General features: G+C 38.9%; 1 protein-coding gene across 1 annotated transcript in view; it reads left to right on the forward strand.

Annotated features, from left to right (window-relative positions):
• Positions 1-24,713, forward strand: part of COPA (coatomer protein complex subunit alpha) — a 50,327-nt gene that overhangs the window by 15,181 nt on the left and 10,433 nt on the right. Inside the window, exons 8-17 of the mRNA XM_029227936.1 lie at positions 1,283-1,382; positions 1,980-2,115; positions 2,784-2,866; positions 14,732-14,882; positions 15,816-15,882; positions 16,832-16,907; positions 18,798-18,880; positions 19,697-19,836; positions 20,402-20,487; positions 20,603-20,741. Of these exons, the coding sequence (XP_029083769.1) occupies positions 1,283-1,382; positions 1,980-2,115; positions 2,784-2,866; positions 14,732-14,882; positions 15,816-15,882; positions 16,832-16,907; positions 18,798-18,880; positions 19,697-19,836; positions 20,402-20,487; positions 20,603-20,741 (1,061 nt within the window). The remainder of the gene's footprint in view (positions 1-1,282; positions 1,383-1,979; positions 2,116-2,783; positions 2,867-14,731; positions 14,883-15,815; positions 15,883-16,831; positions 16,908-18,797; positions 18,881-19,696; positions 19,837-20,401; positions 20,488-20,602; positions 20,742-24,713) is intronic.

Genomic DNA, 24,713 nt, shown 5'->3' on the forward strand with positions numbered 1-24,713 from the left:
CAGGGTTTACTGAGTGCCAGGCACTGTTTGAGGCACTGAAAATAGAATAGTGGGTGAGCCAACAGAGAAATGAAGCTTATGTGCTACCTGAGGGAGAGTCATGTTACCTTATAAACATGAAAGCTGGCATAAGGTCCATCACCATCCCAAAGAAGAGCCCATTGTCAAGCCTCTTGAAGGGGAAGGGGAGGATAGTTAATCAAAGTTATTGAGAACCAACCATGTGTAAATAACTTGCATGCATGGTGGGAAAATAGAAAAGCATAAGGGAAACAAACTAGATTTTTAAAAAATAATCCTTACAGCTATCTACTGGTAGAGATATTATTAACCTCATTTTGCAGATGAAAAAATTGAGATTTACGGAAATTAAGTGGTTTACCAAAGTCTACACAAGTCTACTAAGTTGAAGAACTAGGCTTTGAACTTGGATCTGTCTGACTCCAAACCAAGCTGCTTTTCACCACAGAATGGTACCTCTCAAAAATACTGCTAATTCGAAACTACCTTATCTGTGATTCTGTTATGATACAGAGTATAAACTTACAAATAGGGTAAAAGATATCTTAAAATCAGCAGTTCTTAACTTTTTGGTCTGAGGACCTTTTTATACACTTAAAAGTTATTTAGGACCCCGGAGAGTTTTTGTTTATGTGCATATCTCAATTTTTATCATATTTGAAATTAAAACCAAGAACTCTTAAAACATGGACTATATAAGGATAAAGTCTTTTAGCCACCAAAGCAGTGACATCATCACATGTCACGTAACCTCTGGAAAACTCTACAGTCATGAGAGAATAAGAGTGAAAGGGGCAAATAACGTTTTGGTGTTATTATGAAAATCGTTTTTGACCCTGCAGATTTCCTGAAAGGTTCTTGGAGCTCATCTAAGAGTTTCTTGAGCACATTTTGAGAATTTCTTCATTAAGTTATAAAATTGGCCTTTATTCTTGAGATGCTAATAACTAGTTGGAGAAATAAAATATAAGTAGACAAGTAACAAAACAAGGTAGTATATCCCAAATGCAAATGAAGCTGAATTTGGGAGTAGAAGGGTTTGGGAATTCCCATGAGAATTTGGGAATAATATTAGATAGATTGAAACAGTAATTCTCACGGTCAAATCTTAGAGCAGCAGTCCCTTGAGTCTTTTCACATGAAGAGTAAAAATCAGAGACATCATTTATAACCACTAGCATGGTCCATTGGTTTGCTTTGAGTAACAGATATAAAGAAGAACGACTTTTTTAGTTTAGAAGAACCACCTTTTTTTGTACAGGGTCATGATCGTGGAGTTAACTGGGCTGCCTTCCACCCCACTATGCCCCTCATTGTATCTGGGGCAGATGACCGTCAAGTGAAGATCTGGCGCATGAACGGTGAGTGAACCAGTGACAGTATCACCATACCTAAAATATTGGCTGCTGGCCAGCAAGGTGAAGTAGCCAGGTTTTCCAGACTTAGTGACCCATTTTCCTACCTTAGGTTGTTAAGCTAATCCTGGGAGCATGACAATTGCCTTATTCCCTTTTTTTCCTTTGATGGCATCCTGATTTTGAGGAGTGTGAACATAATTAAAAATAAGAATTCATTTATTCAACAAATATTTATTGAGTACCTACTTTGTACTAACCATTGTTCAGGGTTCTGAAGATAACAGTGATGACTGAACCAGATAACATTCCTGCCCCATGAAGAGTCCATTTATTCTATAGTGGCAGCTAATGACAGAGCAGGGTAAAGAGATAAAGAATGACAGAGAAGAGGTGTTATAATTGATAGGAGGGTGAGAATGAAATAAAGAAATATGTAAAGATTCAGAGTCTTAAATGAAGAAAATTGCCCTATTAGAAAGGAGTTGGTAACTTAACATTTTGTAGTAGTACCTAGCATTTGGTTAGAGGATGTCATAATTTGAAATCCCAAACTTAAAGTAGTAGAGAGTTGTGGTGACCTAATTCTTCTTTGTCCTTCAGAATCAAAGGCATGGGAAGTTGATACCTGCCGGGGCCATTACAACAATGTATCTTGTGCTGTCTTCCACCCTCGCCAAGAGTTGATCCTCAGCAATTCTGAAGACAAGAGTATCAGAGTCTGGGACATGTCTAAGCGGTAAGGGGGTTACAATGGTGTGTGACCAAACCCAGGGGAAAGCTCCTTTCTCTCTCTTACTCTCTCTTTTTAAAAATTAGATTAGAATACTTTTTGTTTCTTATCATCCTCAGCATGTAGAAAAATCAAATAATATATGAAGAAAACGTGAAGGGACCTAGTGTTAGCCAACATTTACAGATCTTCCATGAAATAGAAATTTCTGTGTATGTTCTTTTTCTCCTCTAAATTTAAGCAGGTTCTTCTGTAGCTACAGAAATAAGAAATATTAAATGAAACAGTACAGTAGAAAATTATGATGAGTGGGGCGAGTTGTAATATCAAAATAGTAGAGTCAGTTTGAAGTCCTCTTTTGTCTTTTTTTTTCCTTTGGTCATGCTGCACGTGGCATGTGGGATCTTAATTCCCAGACCAGGAATCAAACCCAGATCCCCTGCACTGGAAGTTAGGAATCTTAACCACTGGACCACCAGGGAAGTCCCTGAAGTCCTCTTTCTGTTCCTTGGTAGAATTTATCATGACTGTCTTTATTTAGAATATGCAGTTCACTGTCCTTGATTTAGCTTTTTAATCAGTGTGCTGGCCTACCACTTAATACTCTTGTATGTGATAGGCTGAAGTTTCCTTGGAAATTAATATTTTTCTTTGTGTACCTTTTACTTTCCTAGGACTGGGGTTCAGACCTTCCGCAGGGACCATGATCGTTTCTGGGTCCTAGCTGCCCACCCTAACCTTAACCTCTTTGCAGCAGGTAAAGGCCATTTCTTCTCTTTTTTTCCTTTGGTTCAAAGTTTATAAGACTTGAGAGTGATTCTCCATTAGCTTTGTCTCCAGCAAGTACATAGTAGGATGACAAGGAAAAATAGAAGTCTCAGAGCCACCTAGTTGAAGCTTTTCTCCTTTTTAACTCCCTTACCTTCTTGGTATAGTGTTCTTTATCCACCAGAATTCACTTAATAATAAAGCCCATTCTCTCCCTTTTTTTTTTTCTTTTGGCCATGCCGCACGGCTTGTGGGATCTTAGTTTCCCAGCCAGGGATTGAACCTGGGCCCTTGGCGGTGAGAGCACTGAGTCCTAACCACTGGACCTCCAGGGAATTCCCCTAAAGCCCATTCTCTTTGATTAGTTCCTAGGAGACTTAGAGGCTAATACTGGACACTTGGGGTTCCTAGACTGAGGAGCTAGAAGCTGAGTTTTATTCATTCGTTTAGCAAATACATACTGAGTATCAGCCCTAGTCTGGGTGCTGGTATTCTAGCAGTGCATAAAACAATGTCTCTTACTTTATAGAACTTATTTTGAGTTATAATTAACTTAAAATATTTTATTAGTTTCACAACATAGTGATTTGATTTTTTTTCCTTAATTTTAATTTTATTTTTTTGTCTTTGGCTGTGTTGGGTCTTCGTTGCTGCACGCAGGCTTTCTCTAGTTGCGACAAGTGGGGGCTGCTCTTCATTGTGGTGCGTGGGCTTCTCATTGCAGTGGCATCTCTTGTCACAGAGCACAGGCTGTAGGCACGTGGACTTCAATAGTTGTGGCTCACGGACTCTAGAGTGCGGGCTCAGTAGTTGGGGCTCACGGGCTTAGTTGCTCCACGATATGTGGGATCTTCCTGGACCAGGGCTCGAACCCGTGTCCCCTGCATTGGCAGGCAGATTCTTAACACTGTGCCACCAGGAAAGCCTGATTTGATATTTTTATACATAATGAAATGATCACTACAATAAGACCAGTTACCGTCTGTCACCATACAAAGTTCTTACAATATTATTGACTATATTCCCTATGTGTACATTACATCTTCATGACTTATTTATTTTATACCTATTTTATACCTGGAAGTTTGTACCTCTTAATTCCATTCACCTATTTCATCTGCCCCCCCTACCTCTCCCTTCTGGCAACCACCGTTTGTTCTCTGTATCAAAAAGTCTGTTTCTGGGGCTTCCCTGGTGGCGCAGTGGTTGAGAGTCCGCCTGCCGATGCAGGGGACACGGGTTCGTGCCCCGGTCCGGGAAGATCCCACATGCCGCAGAGCGGCTGGGCCCGTGAGCCATGGCCGCTGAGCCTGCGCGTCCGGAGGCTGTGCTCCGCAACGGGAGAGGCCACAACGGCGAGAGGCCTGCGTACCACCCAAAAAAAAAAAAAAAAGTCTGTTTCTATTTTGTTTTGTTTGTACATTTGTTTTTGTGTTTTTTTGGCGGTACGCAGGCCTCTCGCCGTTGTGGCCTCTCCCGTTGCGGAGCACAGCCTCCGGACGCGCAGGCTCAGCGGCCATGGCTCACGGGCCCAGCCGCTCTGCGGCATGTGGGATCTTCCCGGACCGGGGCACGAACCCGTGTCCCCTGCATCGGCAGGCGGACTCTCAACCACTGCGCCACCAGGGAAGCCCTGTACATTTGTTTTTCAAATTCCACATATAAGTGAAATCATACAGTAATTATTTTTCTCTGACTTATTTTGCTTAGCATAATACCCTCCATGTCCACCATGCTGTTGCAAATGCAAGATTTCATTCTTTTTTATGGCTGAGTGATATTTCATTGTATATGTATACCACATCTTCTCTATCCATTCGTCTATTGATGGACACTTAGGTTACTTCCATATCTTGGCTGTTGTAAGTAGTGCTTCAGAGAACATTGGGGTACATATATCTTTTTGGATTAGTGTTTTTGTTTTCTTTTGATAAATACCCAGGAGTGGAATTGCTGGATCATATATGGTAGTTCTATTTTTAATTTTTTTGAAGAACCTCCATATTGTTTTCCATAGTGGCTACAACAATTTAAATACCCACTAACGGTGCACAAGGGTTCCCTTTTCTCCAAAGCCATGTCAACACTTGTTTCTTGTCTTTTTTTTTTTTTTTTTTTTTTTTTGTGGTACGTGGGCCTCTCACTGTTGTGGCCTCTCCCGTTGTGGAGCGCAGGCTCAGCAGCCATGGCTCAGGGGCCCAGCCGCTCCGCGGCATGTGGGATCTTCCCGGACCGGGGCACAAACCCGTGTCCCCTGCATCGGCAGGCGGACTCTCAACCACTGCGCCACCAGGAAAGCCCTGTTTCTTGTCTTTTTGATAATAGCCCTTCTGTTAGATGTGAGGTGGTATCTCATGGTTTTGATTTGCATTACTCTGATGATTAGTGATGAGAACCTTTTCATGTGCCTGTTGGCTATCTGTATGTCTTCTTTGGAAAAATATCTATTCAGGTATTCTGCTTATTTTTAAATTGGCTTATTTGATTTTTGATATTGAGTTGTATGAGTTCTTTATGATTTTTTTTTTTTTTTTGGCCACACCACATGGCATGTGGGATCTTAGTTCTCCGACCAGGGATCGAACCTGGGCCCCCTGCAGTGGAAGTGTGGAGTCTTAACCACTGGACTGCCAGAGAAGTCCCAGTTGTATGAGTTCTTCACATTTTGGATATCAACCCCTTATCAGATATATTGTTTGCAAATATCTTCTCTCATTCAGTAGGTTGCCTTTTTGTTTTGTTGGTGGTTTCCTTTGTACAAAAGCTTTTTAGTTTGATGTAGTCCCATGTGTTTATTTTCGTTTCCCTTGCCTGAGGAGACATATCCAAAAAAATATTGCTAAGACTGATGTCAAAGAGGTTACTGCCTACACTTTCTTCTAGGAGTTTTATGGTTTTATGTCTTACATTTAAGTCTTTAATCCATTTTGCATTTATTTTTGTACATGGTTTAAGAAAGTGGTTCAGTTTGATTCTTTTATATGTAGCTATCCAGTTTTCCCAGCACCATTTATTGAAGAGACTGCCTTTTCCCTATTGTATATTTTTGCCTCTTTTGTCATAGATTAATTGACCATGTGAGCATGAATTTATTTCTGGGCTCTCTATTCTGTTCCATTGATCTATGTGTCTGTTTTTGTGCCAGTATCATACTGTTTTGATTACTATAGATTTCTAATATAATTTCCAGTCTGGGAGCATGATACCTCCAGTTTTGTTCTTCTTTCTAAAGAATGCCATGGTGATTTGGCAACTTTTGTGGTTCCATACAAATCTTAGGAGTATTTGTCTCGTTCTATGAAAAATACCATTGGTATTTTGATGGGATTGCACTGAATCTGTAGGTTGCTTTGGGTAATATGGACATTTTAACAATATTGATTCTTCCAATCCATGAGCATGGTATATCTTTCCATTTATTTGTGTCATCTTCAATTTCTTTCATCAATATCTTATAGTTTTCAGAATACAGGTCTTTTACCTCCTTGGTTAAATTTATTCCTAGGTTTTTTTATTCTTTTTTGATGCAATTGTAAATGGGATTGTTTTCATTTCTCTTTCTGATATTCCAACAGATTTCTGTATATTAATTTTGTTTCCTCCAATTTTACTGAATTAATTTATTAGTTCTAATAGTTCTTTTGTGGAATCTTTTGGGCTTTCTATATATAGTATTGTCATCTGCAAATAGTGACAGTTTTACTTCTTCCTTTGCAATTTAGATGCCTTTTCATTTTCTTGCCTAATTACTGTGGCTAGGACTTCCAATACTATGTTGAATAGAAGTGACGAGAGTGGGTATCATTTTCTTTTTCCTGATCCTAGTGGAAAAGCTTTCAGCTTTTCACCATTGAGTATGATGTTAGTTGTGTGTTTGTCACGCAGGGCCTTTATTATGTTGAGGTATTTTCCCTCTATACCCACTACGCTGAGAGTTTTTATCATAAATGGATGTTAAATTTTGTCAAATGCTTTTTCTACATCTATCGATATGATCATATGATTTTTACCCTTCATTTTGTTAATGTGGTGTATCACATTGATTTATGGCTGTTAAACCATCCTTGCATCCCTGGAATGAATTGTGCTTGACCATGGTGTATTATCCTTTTAATGTATCATTGTATTTGGTTTGCTAGTATTTTGTTAAGGATTTTTGCATCTATGCTTATCAGGGATATTGGCCTATAATTTTTGGTTTCTTAGGATCTTTGCCTGGTTTTGGTATCAAGGTAGTGCTGTCCTCATTAAATGAGTTTGGAAGTGTTTTTTCCTCTTCAATTTTTGGAATAATTCGAAAAGGATAGATATTAACTCTTCTTTAAATGTTGATAGAATTTACCTTTGAAGCCATCTGGACCTGGACTTTTGTTCTTTGGGAGTTTGTTGATTACTGATTCAGTTTTGTTAGTAATTGATCTATTCAGGTTTTCTGTTTCTACATGACTCAGTCTTGGAAGATTGTATGTTTCTAGGAATTTATCCATTTAGGTTGTCTAATTTGTTGGCATATCATTGTTTGTAGTATTCTCTTACAATCAGTCCTTTGTATATCTGTGCTGTCAGTTGTAATTTCTCCTCTTTCATTTCTGATTTTATTAGAGCTCTCTCTTTTTTTTTTTTAATGAGTCTGGCTAAAAGTTTGTAGATTTTATCTTTCAAAGAACCAACTCTTAGTTTCATTGTATTTTCTGTTGTTTTTTTAGTCTCTATTTCATTTACTTCTGCTCTAATCTTTATCATTTCTTCCTTATACTCAGTGAGCTTTGCTTGTTCTTCATTTTGTTTTTTTTTTAAATCTACTTTTAGATTGCTTGAGATTTTTCTTGTTTCTTGGGGTAGGGCTGTATCACTATGAACTTCCTCTTAGAACTGCTTTTGCTATGTCCCATAGATGTTGGACACTTGTGTTTCCATTTTCATTTGTCTTCAGGTATTTTTGATTTCCTCTTTGATTTCTTTGTTGACTCATTTGTTGTTTAGTAGCATGTTGTTTAGTCTCCACATGTTTGTGTTTTTTCTAGTTTTCTTGTAGTTGATTTCTAGTTTCATACTGTTTTGGTGAAAAAAGCACTTGAAATTATTTCAGTCTTAAATTTATCGAGCCATGTTTTGTGGCCTAGCATGAGATCTGTCCTGGAGTATGTTCAATATGCACTTGAAAATAATGTATTTTGCCGCTTTTGGATAGACTGTTCTCTCTCTATTAATTCTATCTGGTCTAATGTGTCGTTTAAGGCCAGTGTTTCCTTGTTCATATGATCTGTCCATTGATGTAAGTAGGGTGTAATGTCCCCTAGTATTATTGTGTTATTGTCACTTTTTCCCTTTATTTCTATTAATATTTGCTTTATATATTTAGGTACTCCTATGTTGGGTGTATAAATGTTTGCAAATGTTATATTGTTGGATTGACCCCTTTATCATTATGTAATGCCCTTCTTTGCCTTTTGATATGATCTTTGTTTTAAAGTTTGTTTTGTCTGATATGAGTAACGTCCTAGCTTTCTTTTCTTTTACATTTGCATGAAATGTCTTTTTCCATCCCTTCACTTTCAGTCTATGTGTATCTTTAGATCTGACTTGAGTCTCTTGTAGGCAGCATATAGATAGGTCTTATTTTTTTTATCCATTCAGCCACTGTAAGTCTTTTGGTTGGTGCATTTAGTCCATTTACCTTTAAAGTAATTTTTGATAGGTATGTGCTTTTTGACATTTTGTTAATTTTTTTCTGGTTGTTTTTATAGTTCTTCTCTGTTCCTGTCTTGTTCTCTTGGTTTCTTCCCTTGTGGTTTGATGGATTCCTTTAGTGTTACATTTGGATTTGTTTCTCTTTATTTGTTGTCTATCCATTGTAAGTTTTTGTTTGTGGTTCCCATGAATTTCATAAATATTGAACTGTATATATATGTCTATTTTAAGCTGATAGTCACTTAAGTTCAAAGGCATTGTAAAAGCACTACATTTTTACATGTACCCCATTTTATGTATTTTATTTCATAGTTTACATCTCTTTATTTTGTGTATACCTTAACTGTTTTTTGTAATTATAGTTGATTATACTGCACTTGACCCTTTAACAACATGGAAGTTAGGGACACTGACCCTCTGTGCAGTCTAAAATGTGCATATAAGTTTACAGTTGACTCTCTGTACCTATGGTTCCATATCTGCAGATTCAACCAGCAGTGGACTGTGTAGTATTATTGTACATATTTAGTGAAAGAGAACTGTAAGTGGACCAGTGCAGTTAAGATCCATGTTGTTTAAGGGTCAACTGTTCTCTGGTCTTTTAACTTTCATACTAGCTTTTTAAGTGGCTGATCCACTGCCTTTACTATGTATTTGCTTTTATCAGTGAGATTTTTCCTTTGATGTATTTTCTTTTTTTTTTTAATCTTTAAAAATTTTTTTTTAATTTATTTTTTGCTGTGTTGAGTCTTCATTGCTGCACATGGGCTTTCTCTAGTTGTGGTGAGTGGGGGCTACTCTTCATTGCAGTACACGGGCTGCTCATTTCGGTGGCTTCTCGTTGTGAAGCATGGGCTCTAGGTGTGCGGGCTTCAGTAGTTGTGGCACACGGGCTCAGTGATTGTGGCTCGCTGGCTCTAGAGCGTGGGCTCAGTAGTTGTAGCGCACGGGCTTAGTTGCTCTGCAGCATGTGGGATCTTCCTGGACCAGGGCTTGAACCCGTGTCCCCTGCATTGGCAGGCGGATTCTTAACCACTGCACTACCAGGGAAGTCCCTCATATATTTTCTCATTTCTAGTTGTTGCCTTTTCTTTTCTGCTTAAAGGAGACCTTGACATTTCATGTAAGGCTGGTTTAGTAGTGAACTCTTAGTTTATGCTTGTCGGAGAAACTCTTTCTCCTTCAATTCTGAATGATAACCTTGCTGGATAGATGCTAAGTGGTAAGTCTTTTCCTCTCAGCATTTTAAATGTATCCTGCCATTCCTTTCTGACCTGTAAAGTTTCTGCTGAAAAATCAGCTGAGAGTCTTATGGGGTTTTCCTTGTATGTGATTAGTTGTTTTTCTCTTGCTGCCTTTAACACATTATTGACCAGAGATGTATTAATACATCTTTTGTTACCTGAATGTTATTGACTGGAGACGTATCAATACGTTTTTAGAGAGTGATACAGTTAACATCACCATGCAAAGTTGTTAGAGCTTAAAATTGATCAAGGGTTCATTATACAACTTACAATTGTCATTACCATTTGCATTTTGCTCCATTAGGTTTTTGTTCCAACCTTGTGTATATTATAAACACAAGTTTATTACCATAAAATTTTCAAAAATGATGCATCGCAAGATTTTTTTTTTTCATCGCAAGATTTTGAGTGAAGTAGAATTTTTTGGTGAATTTTACGCAGATACTTTCTCTGATTGTCCAAGTGACATATATACTAGTGTCTCAGAAGATGATGGTTCTTCAGAATATAGTTCTGATTCAGACAGTGTGAATGTTAGACCAACAAAAAGACAAAAAAACTTAGTGATTGATTGATATGGAAAGTGAAAATGAAGCTCATGGTGCTGGAGAATGCTCCCTTGCTTCTGCAGAAGAGTGGATTGCAGACGACATTTCATAAAAATTAGAAGACTTTACAGGTGTGTCAGGTGTAACTATTGAATGTAATAACCTGCAAAGTGTTAGTGAAATAACAGAATTAATTTTTGGTAACAACTTTTTTGAGTTGGTTGCTTCTCAAACAAACTTGTATCACCAACAGAATGAAAAAGCATATAAAAAGTATGATAAGGCTTTAAAATGGACTGATGTAACCAATAGTGACATGAAGAAGTTTCTTGGATTAATAATTTTTTTAAGAGGTATGAAGCTTCCTTTATTTTTTTTTGAATTTTATTTTATTTTTTTATACAGCAGGTTCTTATTAGTTATATATTTTATACATATTAATGTATATATGTCAATCCCAATCTCCCAATTCATCCCACCACCGCTCCATCCAACCACTTTCCCCCATTGGTGTCCATACGTTTGTTCTCTACATCTGTGTCTCTATTTCTGCCTTGCAAACCGGTTCATCTGTACTATTTTTCTAGATTCCACATATATGCGTTCATATATGATATTTTTCTCCTTCTGACCTATTTCACTCTGTGTGACAGTCTCTAGGTCCATCCACGTCTCTACAAATGACCCAATTTCATTCCTTTTTATGGCTGAGTAATATTCCATTGTGTATATGTACCACATCTTCTTTATCCGCTCATCTGTCAATGGGCGTTTAGGTTGCTTCCATGGATTAATAATTTTGATGGGACAAATAAGAAAGTCATACTGGAAAGAATATTGGCCGACTGATCCCTTACTTGAAACATCTATCTTGCCAAAGATTATGACGAGAAGAAGGTTCGAAAAAATAATGATGTTTCTTCACTTTAACAATAACTCAGAAACTCCACTTCCTGCAGACAGAGGTTCAAAAGTTAAACCTCTTTTGGATTATTTTCTACAAAAATTTCCATCGATCTGTATACCCAAACAAGAGCTATCGCTTGATGAGGCAGTGATAAAGTGGAGAGGACGACTCAGATTCAAAACCTATAATCCCAGAAAACTTACAAAATAAGTTTGGTCAGGATGGTTAACAAAAATGAAACTGGGTATATATGCAACCTTGAGATTTACATGGGTGAAGGATAGAAACTACAAGAAACAATCTTATAACAGCCTTATCTTGGTTCATGGCACCGTATTTACCAAGACAATTATTACAACAGTGTGTCCACATCTGAAATATTGTTGAAAAATAAAATCAGAGTTTGTGGGACTATAAGAGAGAATCATGGTCTACCAAACCAATTAAGAGAAACCTAAAAATCTACAGAGGGGAGAAATGACATTCTTACGGACGGGAAAAGTGATTTTTCTTATATGGAAAGACAAAAGGCTAGTCTGCATGGTGACAACTATTCATTATGCCTCCATAGCATCTACAGGAACAGAAGACAGGAGGACTGACCATCAGATGACTAAGCCCACTTGTATATTAGAGTATAATAAATCTATGAAAGGAGTTGATTGATCCAGTCAATACCTGGCAAACTGCAATATCCTCTGGAAAACTCGAAAATGGTTTAAGGAAGTGGGTTGCTATTTCAGTATTGCAGTTTATTCAATGCGTTTAAAATTTATTGTAGCCTTAATGCACAGAATAAAATGACTTAAAAGCAATTTTTGTTAGCAGTAGCTAGAGAATGGGTAATTGACCATCCTGGTGAATGTGGTAGTCCCTCACCTGGTCCTTCTTGTGGTGTTTCTAAAAGAGCCCTCCACAAAGATTCACCTTGTCGACTGTCAGGTAAAATAAAAGAACATATTCTAGAGGAAATAATACCCACATGACTAAAAAAAAAAATGCTGCGGGGCTTCCCTGGTGGCACAGTGGTTAAGAATCTGCCTGCCAGTGCAGGGGATACAGATTCGAGCCCTGGTCTGGGAAGATCCCACATGCCGCAGAGCAGCTAAGCCCATGCGCCACATCTACTGAGCCTGCGCTCTAGAGCCCTCAAGCCACAACTACTGAGCCTGCGTGCCATAACTACTGAAGCCCAAGCACCTAGAGCCTGTACTCTGCAACGAGAAGCCACCTCAATGAGAAGCCTGCACACTGCAACAAAGAGTAGCCCCCACTTGCCGCAACTAGAGTAAGCCCGTGTGCAGCAACGAAGACCCAATGCAGCCAAAAATAAATAAAATTTAAAAAAAAAATGCCGCCAGAAAGTGTAGAGTCTGCTCTTCCAGGGGAAAGCACAGTGAAACACGATATATTTGTAATAGATGTTCTGTTCCCCTGCACAGAGGTGCCTGCTGTACTGCCTATCACACTCTAATGAAATATTAGAATGCTTTAGTAAGACATGTACAAAGTTTCAAAAAAATACATTAAGTGCAAAAACCGTTGTTGATAGTTATACTCAAACGTGGATGTTTCAGTATTCACTTAGATAACAATCGCTGGCCACAGGCACCAGTTTCTGCAAAAATCCCCCGCCAATAATGGGTTAAGAGTCTCTCCTTATCTTTAACTCTTGCCATTTTAATTATAATATGTCATGGTGAGGATCTCTTTGGGTTCATCTTATTTGGAATTCTCTGTTCTTCTTGGACCTAGATATCTACTTCCTTCCTCAGGTTAGGAAACTTTTCAGCCATTATTTATTCAAATACGGTTTCTGTCCCTTTCTCTCTTCTCCTTTCGGAATCCTATAAGTGAAAGTTAGTATGCTTGATGTTGTCCCAGAAGTCCCTTAACTCTCCTCATTTAAAAAAAAAATTCTTTCTTCTTTTTGCTGGTACAATTGGGTGATTTCCACTATTCTGTCTTACAGATTGCTCATCTGTTCTTCCATATAATCTAATCTGCTGTTGATTCCCTCTAGCATATTTTTTCTGTTTTTGTATTCTTCACTTTTGATTGGTTCTTTCTTATATTTTCTAAGTCTTTGTTGAAGTTCTCACTGAATTCTTCCATTCTTCAACCAAGTTTGGTTAGCATCCTTATGACTGTTTCTTTGAACTCTTTATCAGGTAAATTACTTATCTCTGTTTCATTAGGGGTTTTTTCCTGGGGGTTTATTTTGTTGTTTCTTTTGGAACATATTCCTCTGTCTCCCTTTTGTTTGACTTTTTGTTTTTGTTTCTATGAATTTAAGCAAAACAGCTACCTCTCCTGGTCTTTTAAGGAGTGGCCTTAAAGGGTGAAAGCATTCCTGTGTAGATTGTTTGCACCTGGCAGCTTTGGCAGGCTTGCTGGGGCTGGAGTGCATCTGGGCAGGCATAGTCCCTGGGGAGTGTGGTCTCTTGGTGGAGTGCCTGGAGCTGGAGTGGGTGTGGGGCAGTCCCTGGAAAGCACTACACCTGAGGCCATGGAACTTTTATTTGTAGTGAAGGGAGGTAGACCCATAAAACAATAAATATGTAAAACAATGTATGGTGAAAACTGCTTTAAAAGAAAGTTAAGCAAAAGTAAGTGGGATAGAGAGGGAAGAGTGTAGGGACTGCTGCTTTATATTGGGTGTTCAGGAAAGTGAAGGAGAATGATAAATACATTGACAGTGGGAACAGCAAATGCAAAGACCGTGATATGAGAAATGTTTAACATGTTTGAGGAACATCAGAGTGGCCAGCTGGAGCACAGTAAGGGGCTAAGTAATAGGAGGTAAGACCAAGCCAGATTGGGCATTGCCTTGTAGGCCATTAGAATTTAAGACTTTATTCTGAAAGAATGAAAAGCCATTGGAAGGTGTTGGGTAGGGAAGTGACACGATCTGATTTATGTGTGGAGTGTATACTAGGAGGACAAAGACTGAAGGTTTTTCTGAGTGATGGATAATGTTAGTAGGGAAAAGCAAAACATTTTTAAAAAACAGAACCAGAAAGGCTTTTTAAACTAGCATCCATTTGTTCAGCACTTAACTTTTTATGTTTGTTATTTGATAGTGACTGGGGAAGGATGGAAATTATTGTAATTTCTGTTTTCAGGGAGCTCAGTGTATACTGGGGATGATATACCTAAATAATTACAGTGCAGAATGGTACGTGCTGTGACGGAGGTTTGTACAAAGCAGTTAGGAGAACACAGAGGAGGGTTTGTCTAATGTGGCAGTATGATAGAGTGAGTATTGGTAAATGATTTACAGGTGTTTACTTGAATAAAGATTCCAAGAATTGTGAGAATTTAGGCAAATACGGAACGCATTTAGGTATCTTAACTTTGTTTTTAGCATACATATACAGTCGTCATCTGTGTGTATCTCCTGTTTCCAGTTTTCTTTCTTACCTACAGCTAATTCTTACTCCCTTTTCCCTGTGGCCCAGGCCATGATGGTGGCATGATTGTATTTAAACTGGAACGGGAACGGCCAGCCTATGCTGTTCATGGCAATATGCTTCATTATGTCAAGGACCGATTCTTACGTCAGTTGGATTTCAACAGCTCCAAAGATGTAGCTGTGATGCAGTTGCGGAGGTAAATCAGACTTGTTTCTTCCCTCCAAAGTGTCTCATCTGTTACCATGAAACAATACTCACAAACTGGAGTCTGTTCTTTTAACAACGTTTTGGATCTCATCTCCTGTCACAGATAGAATCCCCAGGAACATGGTGGTGGCCATGAGGCCAATGGGGGCTTCCCTGTTGACAATGCTAGAGACCCTGTGGAAAGGAAATCATATTGCCAAGTTTGCCAGGTGTCTTGAAAACCAGGGAAAGTTTCCTGGTTGAGAGTAGCCCAACTTGGTGACAGGCCTCTTTGCCTTTATTTAGCATTTTTTTTCTATACCTCTCCCTTTGCTTTTCAGCAAAATGCATGCAACTCTAAACCAGATATATGTCTCTGGAAACTCTTAACTCTGAAGATATGATAATATCTAGGGTGCCTGGCAAAAGGAACTATCCTCTTGGAAAGCCAGATGTATCAGCATGCTGAAACATTCATAGTGGCAGGCTTTGGCATGAGGGTTTGATAACCACCCTCCAGCGTTACTACAATAAAAAAATCGGTTTGTGTTATCACTCCAAGGGACAGGAGAAACTAGCCAGAGACAAATCACATCATGTTACTCTGTGGTGTCCACTGCAATTATGTGTAGGAATTTGTACCCAAGAAGAATCAATCCCACTCACTACAGTGAGTGCTAGCCATGCCTTCTGTTGAATAAGTAGACTTGTACTAGGTGTGCTTTTTTAAAACTCTATGCTCAAAGCTGAAATAGGGGAGTCCCTAAGCCTTAAAGGAAGGAAGAAATAGATACAACATTCATTTATTTTTATTTCTGATTGTAAAAATGGTAAGTATATCTGTAAAGATGAGGTAAGTAGGAAGTGTAGGAGTAATTCCTTTTTTCCTATTGTCATTATGTCTTTTTACTAATTTCTCTGTTTTTTGTATATATATCTCTAGTGGTTCCAAGTTTCCAGTGTTCAACATGTCATACAATCCAGCAGAAAATGCAGTCCTACTGTGTACAGTAAGTAAACCTCCTAGGATCTCCTCATTTCCCATAGGTCTCTTTCTCATGCCCTTAGAGGATCTCTAATGGCTTCTTTGAAACCATTTAATGGTCATTTTGAGAGAGCTGAAACAGTAAACAGAGGCTCAAACCAGGTAGGCTTCAGCTGTCATAAACATGTTAAGGGTTTGTGTACTTACATCTTTCATATGGCTAACAACTTCTAAACTTAATGGAGCGTTGGGATGAATCACCCAAATCACTGAAAGTAATTTGAAAGAATGTTTGGGACTATATCCTATTCAAAGGAGATGATTATCTTGATTCCCTCCATTTGGGTGAAAATAGTAGAGCTGATTTTGAGAAGAGTTCTTTTCAGTGGTGTTACCTTTGGGGGTCATCAAGTAGCCCTCCTCATTTCTTGCCATACAATTAAAAAAAAAAAAAAGGAAAGAAATGGCATTCTAATTTTAGTGCCTTCATTGCCAAGTCAGAAGAATGAAAACCTGTCTTTCCTGATATGACGTCTAGTGTCTGATCCCAGTTCTTCTTCAATATCTAACAGCCCCATATTTTCCTCCTGGCACTTTTCTTTAATGTTTTTTCTTTGATGTCTTTTTTTTTACCTTCAAACAGACTTTTAAGTTGATGAATAAACTCAGGTGGGGCACTGGAATATTGGGGTCTTAGTCTGTTAATTTGTGGAATAGAGAGAAGTCCTTGCTTTCATTCAAATGATATCTACATCTTTGGAAGATAAAAGAAAAATAAGGTGACATGAATGCTGAATTCTTTGGCAACGAGCCCTATAATTTTTAGCTGTAGAAACGTTCAAATGCCTTCTGAGTGAAAGGTGTGAAAAGTATAGTTTCAGGTTGCTGTCTGTATAATGGTGCTGTTTTCTATGTCAGAGTAAACTGGTATCTTGGGTGCTCTCTTACTAACAATTCCTCCCTTTCCTCTACAGAGAGCCAGTAATTTAGAGAATAGTACCTATGACTTGTACACCATCCCCAAGGATGCCGACTCCCAGAATCCTGATGGTAGGCATTCTCTTTGTATACCCGACTCTGCTCCTAGCTTTCCTCACCCATATCATCACTCCTCTTCAAGTTTTTCACATTCTGTCCCCAGGCCATGGCCACATCACTCATGTCTGTTGGCAGGTGCTGCTGACAGTTGCATCAGAGGCAACTGTGGTGTGAAATATTCATGTTCCTCCTCCATTTTATTACTCCAGCTATATATATATATTTTATAATTTGGTTATTAGAAACTCTCCATTTTCTCTTTCAGCACAGCATGTTATCCTAGTTTATTGTCCGCTGATGTGACTTTCACCCTGGTAGTTTCATTTATTTAAAAACATGGTTCCAATCTTGCAGTGTCTCATCCTGGGACTAGGGATTTATGCTCTCCCATCCATATCCAGATCCGATTTGCTTCCTTTTGCATGTCAGAAAGATGAGGCTGTTAACAGCCCCTCACCGCACCAGGGATCCCGGATCCAGCTGAGACCCCTGCCTACCTCTTCCATCACCACCATCCCTTTTTAGTCCTTTCTGCTAGAACTTGCTGACAAAACATTCTCAGAATAGATTTGAGTCTCACTTATGCTCCTTTTAGTGTACTCCCTCCAGTTGGTTTGTAGGTCAGAGGTTTGTTCCTCAGGTCCCCACTCTTAGTACCATACTTTCATGATATTTTAGACCGAATCAACAGATTCTGAGAAATATTTTGCTAGCTCTGTCCTATTGTGGGTGCCACTGTGTCATTATTGCTGCTAATATCATCACTCTCCTGTAAGTGTGGTCATGGTGAAAAGAGAGAAAACCTGTATGTCTTTGATATCCATAAGTCAAAGTCTCCCCTATAAATTAATCAGTCAAGCCATTTCTGACCAATTTTTTTGTTTGGTCCTGCTTACCCATCCCCTTCTTTTCCCCATCTGTTTACAATTAATAGAGTCTAAAATATTTTTGTTTCGTCTTATAACCACTTTTATTTCATCTTCTCCATTTTTTTGAGGAGATAATAATCATTAAAGGAATAAAGGTACAGCACAGAGGAAGAGAAAGAGGAAAGGCTTGAATAGTGTGGTTCTTTGGCCCCTGGAAAATGGGAGTGTTGGTTATGATAATAATTAATTTTGTAAATTGCTTGACACCCCTCGTTGTCAAGGGGTGGCCTGGCAAGGCTGGCCAGCACGTATTGTCCAGTTTCCTGCTGATACTAATAGATAAAAGAGTATTTCCACGCATCCTTCTGTGTATCTCCTTTGAAGTTTCCCAGAGTGTGGAGTACCCATTCGGAATTCTAATCATCCAGTGAAATGTTTGGGAACTGAGAAACATGTTGTAACTTTGTTGAGTGATTGATTGACATTTATGGAGCATCAGCTTGGTGCTAAATACTGCCCAGCATAGAGCTGCCTGGATTTAGTTAGGAACGCTCTGCCCCATCCTACTCTACTAGGAGGTCTGCATTTGCATGTTAAAAGCAGCAGAGCAGCTGCGTCCTGGAGAGGGGGCTCTGTCTCTACTCCAGCTTGTTGAGATAGGAGGTCCAAGACACTCACAGGCTGCTTGCTTTGTGCCGCAGCTTGGCCAGCGAGGCCCTGCTCGTTAGCTTGATGGAATGTGCTGTCTCCCAAGATGGGGGTGGTCCTTCTGCCAGTATATGGTGTTGGCTGAAATGCAGTCACTTGGCCTAGAGAAAAGAGGCTTGGCAGGGGTGGAGGTTGGAGTTTGGAAGGAACTGGTGGGGAAAAGTCACTGACAATAGCCTCAGGTTATGGCTGAATAAGTTAGGAAGCAGCTGAACTGGCAAAGCCAACATGGCAGCCAACAAGACTGGCAGCTTCATGGCACCTGACTCTGTCACCTGGCAGTAGCTTACTACATGTTCCTGCCCTTTGGTTTTGCTCTTCTCAGCTCCTGAAGGGAAACGATCCTCAGGCCTGACAGCTGTTTGGGTTGCTCGCAATCGGTTTGCTGTCCTAGATCGGATGCATTCGGTGAGTTAAGACTAAAAACGGAAATTAATTTGGAGAGTGTGGTGGCAGTGGCCTGTGTATTACAGAATAAAGAGCATTTTTTTTCCCTTACTCTGCCCTGGGCAGCTGTGGTCCTCGTGTATTGGCTGCTTTCTCCTTAACTCTACCCCAAACCCCTGGGAAAAAAAAGGCCTTAAAATTGATTTGATTGGGTGGATGATCACTGTGGCTCTGGGCTTAAGAACCAAGCTAAAGTCACTCTTGATAACACAGGAGCCAAAAAACATCAGATTTGAAATAGGTGAGCTGGGAAGTCGCTGACGGTCCAGTGGTTAGGACTTGGCACTTTCACTGCTGGGGCCTGGGTTTGATCCCTGGTCTGGGAACTAAGATCCTGCAAGCCACGTGGCAAGTCCCCACCCCCTCAACACCAAAAAAATGAAATAGGTGAGCTAGATAAGGAGTAGATCCTCTTATCCTACTACCTCTGATGGTACTTAAAATGTAATGGGTCCTAAAAAAATTAAGCAAAGCTCTCTCAAGAAAATATTTAACAAAAATTTAAGCCTCAGAAGTGCTGTATTCTGTCTCTGGTTGGTTGAGGAATTTAGATTTTAGTTGGACTTCTCAGGATATTTCAATTAAAAAAAAAAAGCTATCAAGACCCTTGGAGAGGATCTTAGTTGGAGTGGTCTACGTAGAGTGGTGATTGAACTGGACAGACAGAAAACAAAATACTGTGTTTATTGAAGCTAAGGAATAATTGCTGAGGGACATTGTCAGCTGGCATCATCTTACATGTATTTCTCTTAACCCCACCTTATGTACTCATTTCAGCTTCTGATCAAGAATCTGAAGAATGAGATCACCAAAAAGGTACAGGTGCCCAACTGTGATGAGATTTTTTACGCTGGCACAGGCAACCTCCTGCTTCGAGATGCAGAATCCATCACGCTCTTTGACGTACAGCAGAAGCGGTAACATGTCAGATGCCCCTAAGCAGACAGGCATATAGTGGGGGAGAGTGGAAATCTTTAGTGGGAGCTTTTCTTCCCCCAGGTGAGTTTGACCTGTGGCTTAGCCACTTCTTGTGCTGTAACTCCAAGACTCTTTCTAACCACTTTTTTTCCTCTGTGATCACTCTCCATCCTGTACATACACACTAGCATTACAACAAGGGGCTTATTTGTTTTCAGAGCATTTATCTGAACCTAGAATGCTCTTGGGACTTAGAATAATAGGGACACAGAAATGAATAACATAGTTCCTGTACTTAAAGGAGCCTACAGTCCATTGGTGAAAACAGACATACACAAGTCCCTAATAATACATGGGAATGAGGGGCAGGGAGTTGAGAAAGAGGGAAGTATACAATGTGAGCCAAACGTTTAAGTCACTGAACTGTAATACAGAAAATGTTTATTTGGTATTATTTTAAGAAATTTCGGTTTACATTAATTTGGAGATGAAAAGGAGGTTAGGTCATAACCTGGAATAAAGGAATCAGGTCCACTCACATTTGCCCTTCTCTCTCTATCCCAGGACTCTGGCATCTGTGAAGATTTCCAAGGTGAAATATGTTATCTGGTCAGCAGACATGTCCCATGTAGCACTACTGGCCAAACATGGTAAGTCTTCATTATGTCCACCCTGATTTAGAGACCAGTCCCTCCCTCCCCATCCCTGCCAGTCTACTTCACTCACCCTGTCCAGCAGAGCACTCATGTCCTTTGCCTCTTACAGCCATTGTGATCTGTAACCGCAAACTGGAGGCTCTATGTAACATTCATGAGAACATTCGTGTCAAGAGTGGGGCCTGGGATGAGAGTGGGGTATTTATCTATACCACAAGCAACCACATCAAATATGCTGTCACCACTGGGTAAGTTGATTATCTGAGATACAGAATGGGAGAAAGTGGCTTCTTAAAATCACTGTTGTGTCTCAGGAGACATACTGAAGTCCTCCTTGAACTGTCTTCATGGAAAAGCTTTGTCTGGCATATATGTGCTAGGAGCATCAAAACATTCTTTTTTCAACTCTTTTAAAATTGTGAAATATGACACAAATATAGAAAATTACATAGGTTATAAATATATGAAATAGTTACGTAATGAACATCTGTGTAACTGCCACCCAAGTCAAGAAATAGAACATTTCTGACACCCCAGAAGCCCTTTGCCATGTGGTCCCTATTGATCACATCCCTCTCTCTTCCTCAAAGATAACATTCTGACTTTTATGATAATTTCTTTCTTGCTTTTCTTTGCAATTTTACCACCCAGTGTGTGTCTTAAAATAATGATTTAATTTTGCTTGGTTTTGAACTTCATGTAAATTAAATCATGCTGAATGTATTATTTCATATTTTGCTTATTTTGCTCAATATATTGTTTGTAAGATTCATCCATGTTGTAGCTCTAGATTATTTGTTTTTGCTGTTGTATAATATTCTATTATATAAATATGCTACAGTTTATCAGTTCTATTCTAGAGGGATAGTTGGGTGATTTCTAGGTTTTGTCTATTATAAGTGATGTTCTTTTAAACATTCTTCCATGAATTCTGGTTCATATGCTCTCTAGAGCAGAATTGCTAGGTCATAGAGCGTGCTTATCTTCACATTCGCTAGGTAATATGAAAGAGTGGTTTTACCAATTTGCATGCCCACCAGTGTTGTATAAAAGTTTCTTTGCTTGTCACACTGGCCAGCACTTGGCCTTTGTCAGACTCATTTTTGTCTGGTGGATGCGCAATGTATCTTGTAATTTTACTTTGCTATTCTCTGATTCCCCAGGAGATTGGACAACTTTTTATTTAGCCATCCATCAGGATTTCCTCTTCTATGAATTCTGTTCAAGTCTTTTATCCTTTATTTAAATGAGTTATCCTTGTTCTTTTGTTATAGGAGTTCTTTATATATTTGAATATCAGTCCTTTATCAGGGCTATGTGTTGCAAATATTAATATCTCCTCCCATTCTATAGTATGTCTTTTGATTCTCTTTTGATATCCGTTAATGAACAGAAGTTCTTAGTTTAATGTAGTTGAGTTTATGAATCTTATTCTTTATGGATATCAGGTTTTGTGTCCTGTTTAAGAAATCTTTGTTGACTCCAAGATCATAAAGGCATTCTTTTATATTTTCTTATGAAAACTTTATAGTTTTACCTTTTATATCTAGGTCTATAATCTACCTGACGTTGATTTTTTCGTATGGTGTGAGGTGTCGTGAGCTCAGCTTTACTTTTTCCATAAGGACACTCAGTTTTGTATCAACATCATGTATTGAAAAAACCAGCCTTTCCCCATAGTTCTGCAGAGCCATCTTTGTGATATATGAATCACGTTTAAAAAAATGCAAGGATCTGTTTTTTGTTTTTGTTTTTTTATTTTTGGCTGCATTGGGTCTTTGTTGCTGCACGTGGGCTTTCTCTAGTTGCAGCGAGTGGGGGCTGCTCTTCGTTGCAGTGCGCGGGCTTCTCATTGCAGTGGCTTCTCTTGTTGCGGAGCACAGGCTCTAGGCACGCGGGCTTCAGTTGTTGTGGCACGTGGGCTCTAGAGTGCAGGCTCAGTAGTTGTGGCACATGGGCTTAGTTGCTCTGCAGCATGTGGGATCTTCCTGGACCCAGGGATTGAACCTGTGTCCCCTGCATTGGCAGGCAGATTCTTAACTACTGTGCCACCAGTGAAGTCCCAAGGATCTGTTTTTTGTGGTCTGTCTCTGATTGAATTCTACACTGTCTTAAGTATTATAGTCTTGTAAGTCTTTACAACTGGTAAAGCAGTTCCACAAATCTTACCCACTTTGTTTTACTTTTTTTTAAGTTATTAGGCTATTTTCAAATTAGTTTTGCCTTGAAAAGGCATATTTTCAAGTAATTTTTTGTCTTGAAAAAGTATAAATTTTAGATTAGCTTGTGAAATTCCATGCCAAAAAAAAAAAAAAGATAAATGAGAGTTCCTGGGCCCTGGTCGGGGAACTAAGATCTTTTTTTTTTTTTTTAAGAAAGTTGATTTTTCTCTCTCTTTTGTTTTTAATTAGTTAATTTATTTTTGGCTGCGTTGGGTCTTTGTTGCTGCATGCAGGCTTTCTCTAATTGCAGTGAGGGGGGCACTACTCTTCGTTGCAGTACATGGGCTTCTCATTGCAGTGGCTTCTCTTGTTGAGGAACACGGGCTCTAAGCGCACGGGCTTCACTAGTTGTGGCACACAGGCTCAGTAGTTGTGGCGCACGGGCTTAGTTGCTCCATGGCACGTGGGATCTTCCCAGACCAGGGCTCGAACCTGTGTCCCCTTCATTGGCAGGGGGATTCTTAACCACTGCGCCACGAGCGAAGCCCCAGGAGCTAAAATCTTGCAAGCCTCACGGCATGGCAAAAAAAACCCAAAAAAACAGAAAGCAAAAAACCCTATTGTGATTTCAGTTGGGATTGTGAATCTGTATGTGATTTGGGGATTTTGGGTGTAATTGTTATCTTTACAATATTAAGTTTCCTAACTTGTGAACATGATATAGTAGCTCTTCCTTTATTTAGGGCTTCTGAAACATCTTTAAATAAAGCTTTATAATTTTATCCATAGAGATTTTGCATTTTCTTTGGTTAGATTTATTCTTAGGCACTTGATAGTTTTTAATGCTATTTATAAATGTATAGTATCCATTTAAAAATTCAATTTTATAATTTTTCCTGATATTTAGAAATACAACTGAGTTGTTTTGGGGGTTTTTTGTTTTGTTTTGTTTTGTTTTGTTTTTTTGCGGTACACGGGCCTCTCACTGCTGTGGCCTCTCCCGTTGCGGAGCACAGGCTCTGGACGCGCAGGCTCAGCGGCCATGGCCCACAGGCCTAGCCGCTCTGCGGCATGTGGGATCCTCCCGAACCGGGGCATGAACCCGTGTCTCCTGCATTGGCAGGCGGACTCTCAACCACTGCGCCACCAGGGAAGCCCCATAACTAAGTTTTAAATTAATTTTATTTCAGAGACCTTGCTAGACTCTTATTAATTCTATTAATTTATTTATATTTTCTTTTTAAATACTCATAGCATCTGTAGGTAATGACACTTTTGTTTCTTCTTTCCAGCACTTATTCTTTTTTTTTTTTTTTAGTGCTTATTCTTTTATGTATTTTTCTTGTCTTACTGCACTGACCAAGATCTCCAGCACAGTGCTGAATAAACACGGTGATAGCAAACTTTCTTGTCTTGTTCCCAGTTTACAGTGTCACTTTTCAGTGTATTGGCATTATGTAAGCTTGCTGTAGATTTTTTTATAGATACTTTTTATCTACTGAGGAATTTCTTCGCTGTATCTCAAATGAATATTGAATTTTTTTAAACCCCTTTTCTGCATATATTGAGGTAGTCATGCAGTTTTTCTCCTTTTGTTGATTAATGTAGTGAATTAAATTGTTTTTTTTTTAAATGTTAGACCAACATTGTATTCCTTATACAAATCTAACTTGGTCATGATGTTTTACCCTCTTCAAATATTGCTTGTTTCAGTCTGCTAATATTTTGTTTAGGATTTTGCATCTTTGTATATATATGTGTGTGAGATTGCCCTGTGATTTCCCTTTTCCTTTCTGTCCTTGTCAGGCTTTGGTATTGAGGTAGTGCTAATTTCATAAAATAAGCAAAATAATATACTTTATTCATCTGTTCTCGCATTGAGTTTGTATAAGATTGGAATTAATTCTTCCTTGAATGGTAGGTAGAATTTGCCAGTGTAGTCATTCAGGCCTGGTACTTATAGGAGGATTTAAAAATATGATTCAGTTAATTTTATGTAATAATTACAGGACTGTAGGAGTTTTCTGTTTCTTTTTAGTCAATTTTGGTAAATTTTAC

The sequence above is a fragment of the Monodon monoceros genome, unplaced genomic scaffold (genome assembly GCF_005190385.1).
Source record: "Monodon monoceros isolate NGI ecotype Baffin Bay Population unplaced genomic scaffold, NGI_Narwhal_1 Super_Scaffold_18, whole genome shotgun sequence".
Classification (NCBI taxonomy): Eukaryota; Metazoa; Chordata; class Mammalia; order Artiodactyla; family Monodontidae; genus Monodon; species Monodon monoceros.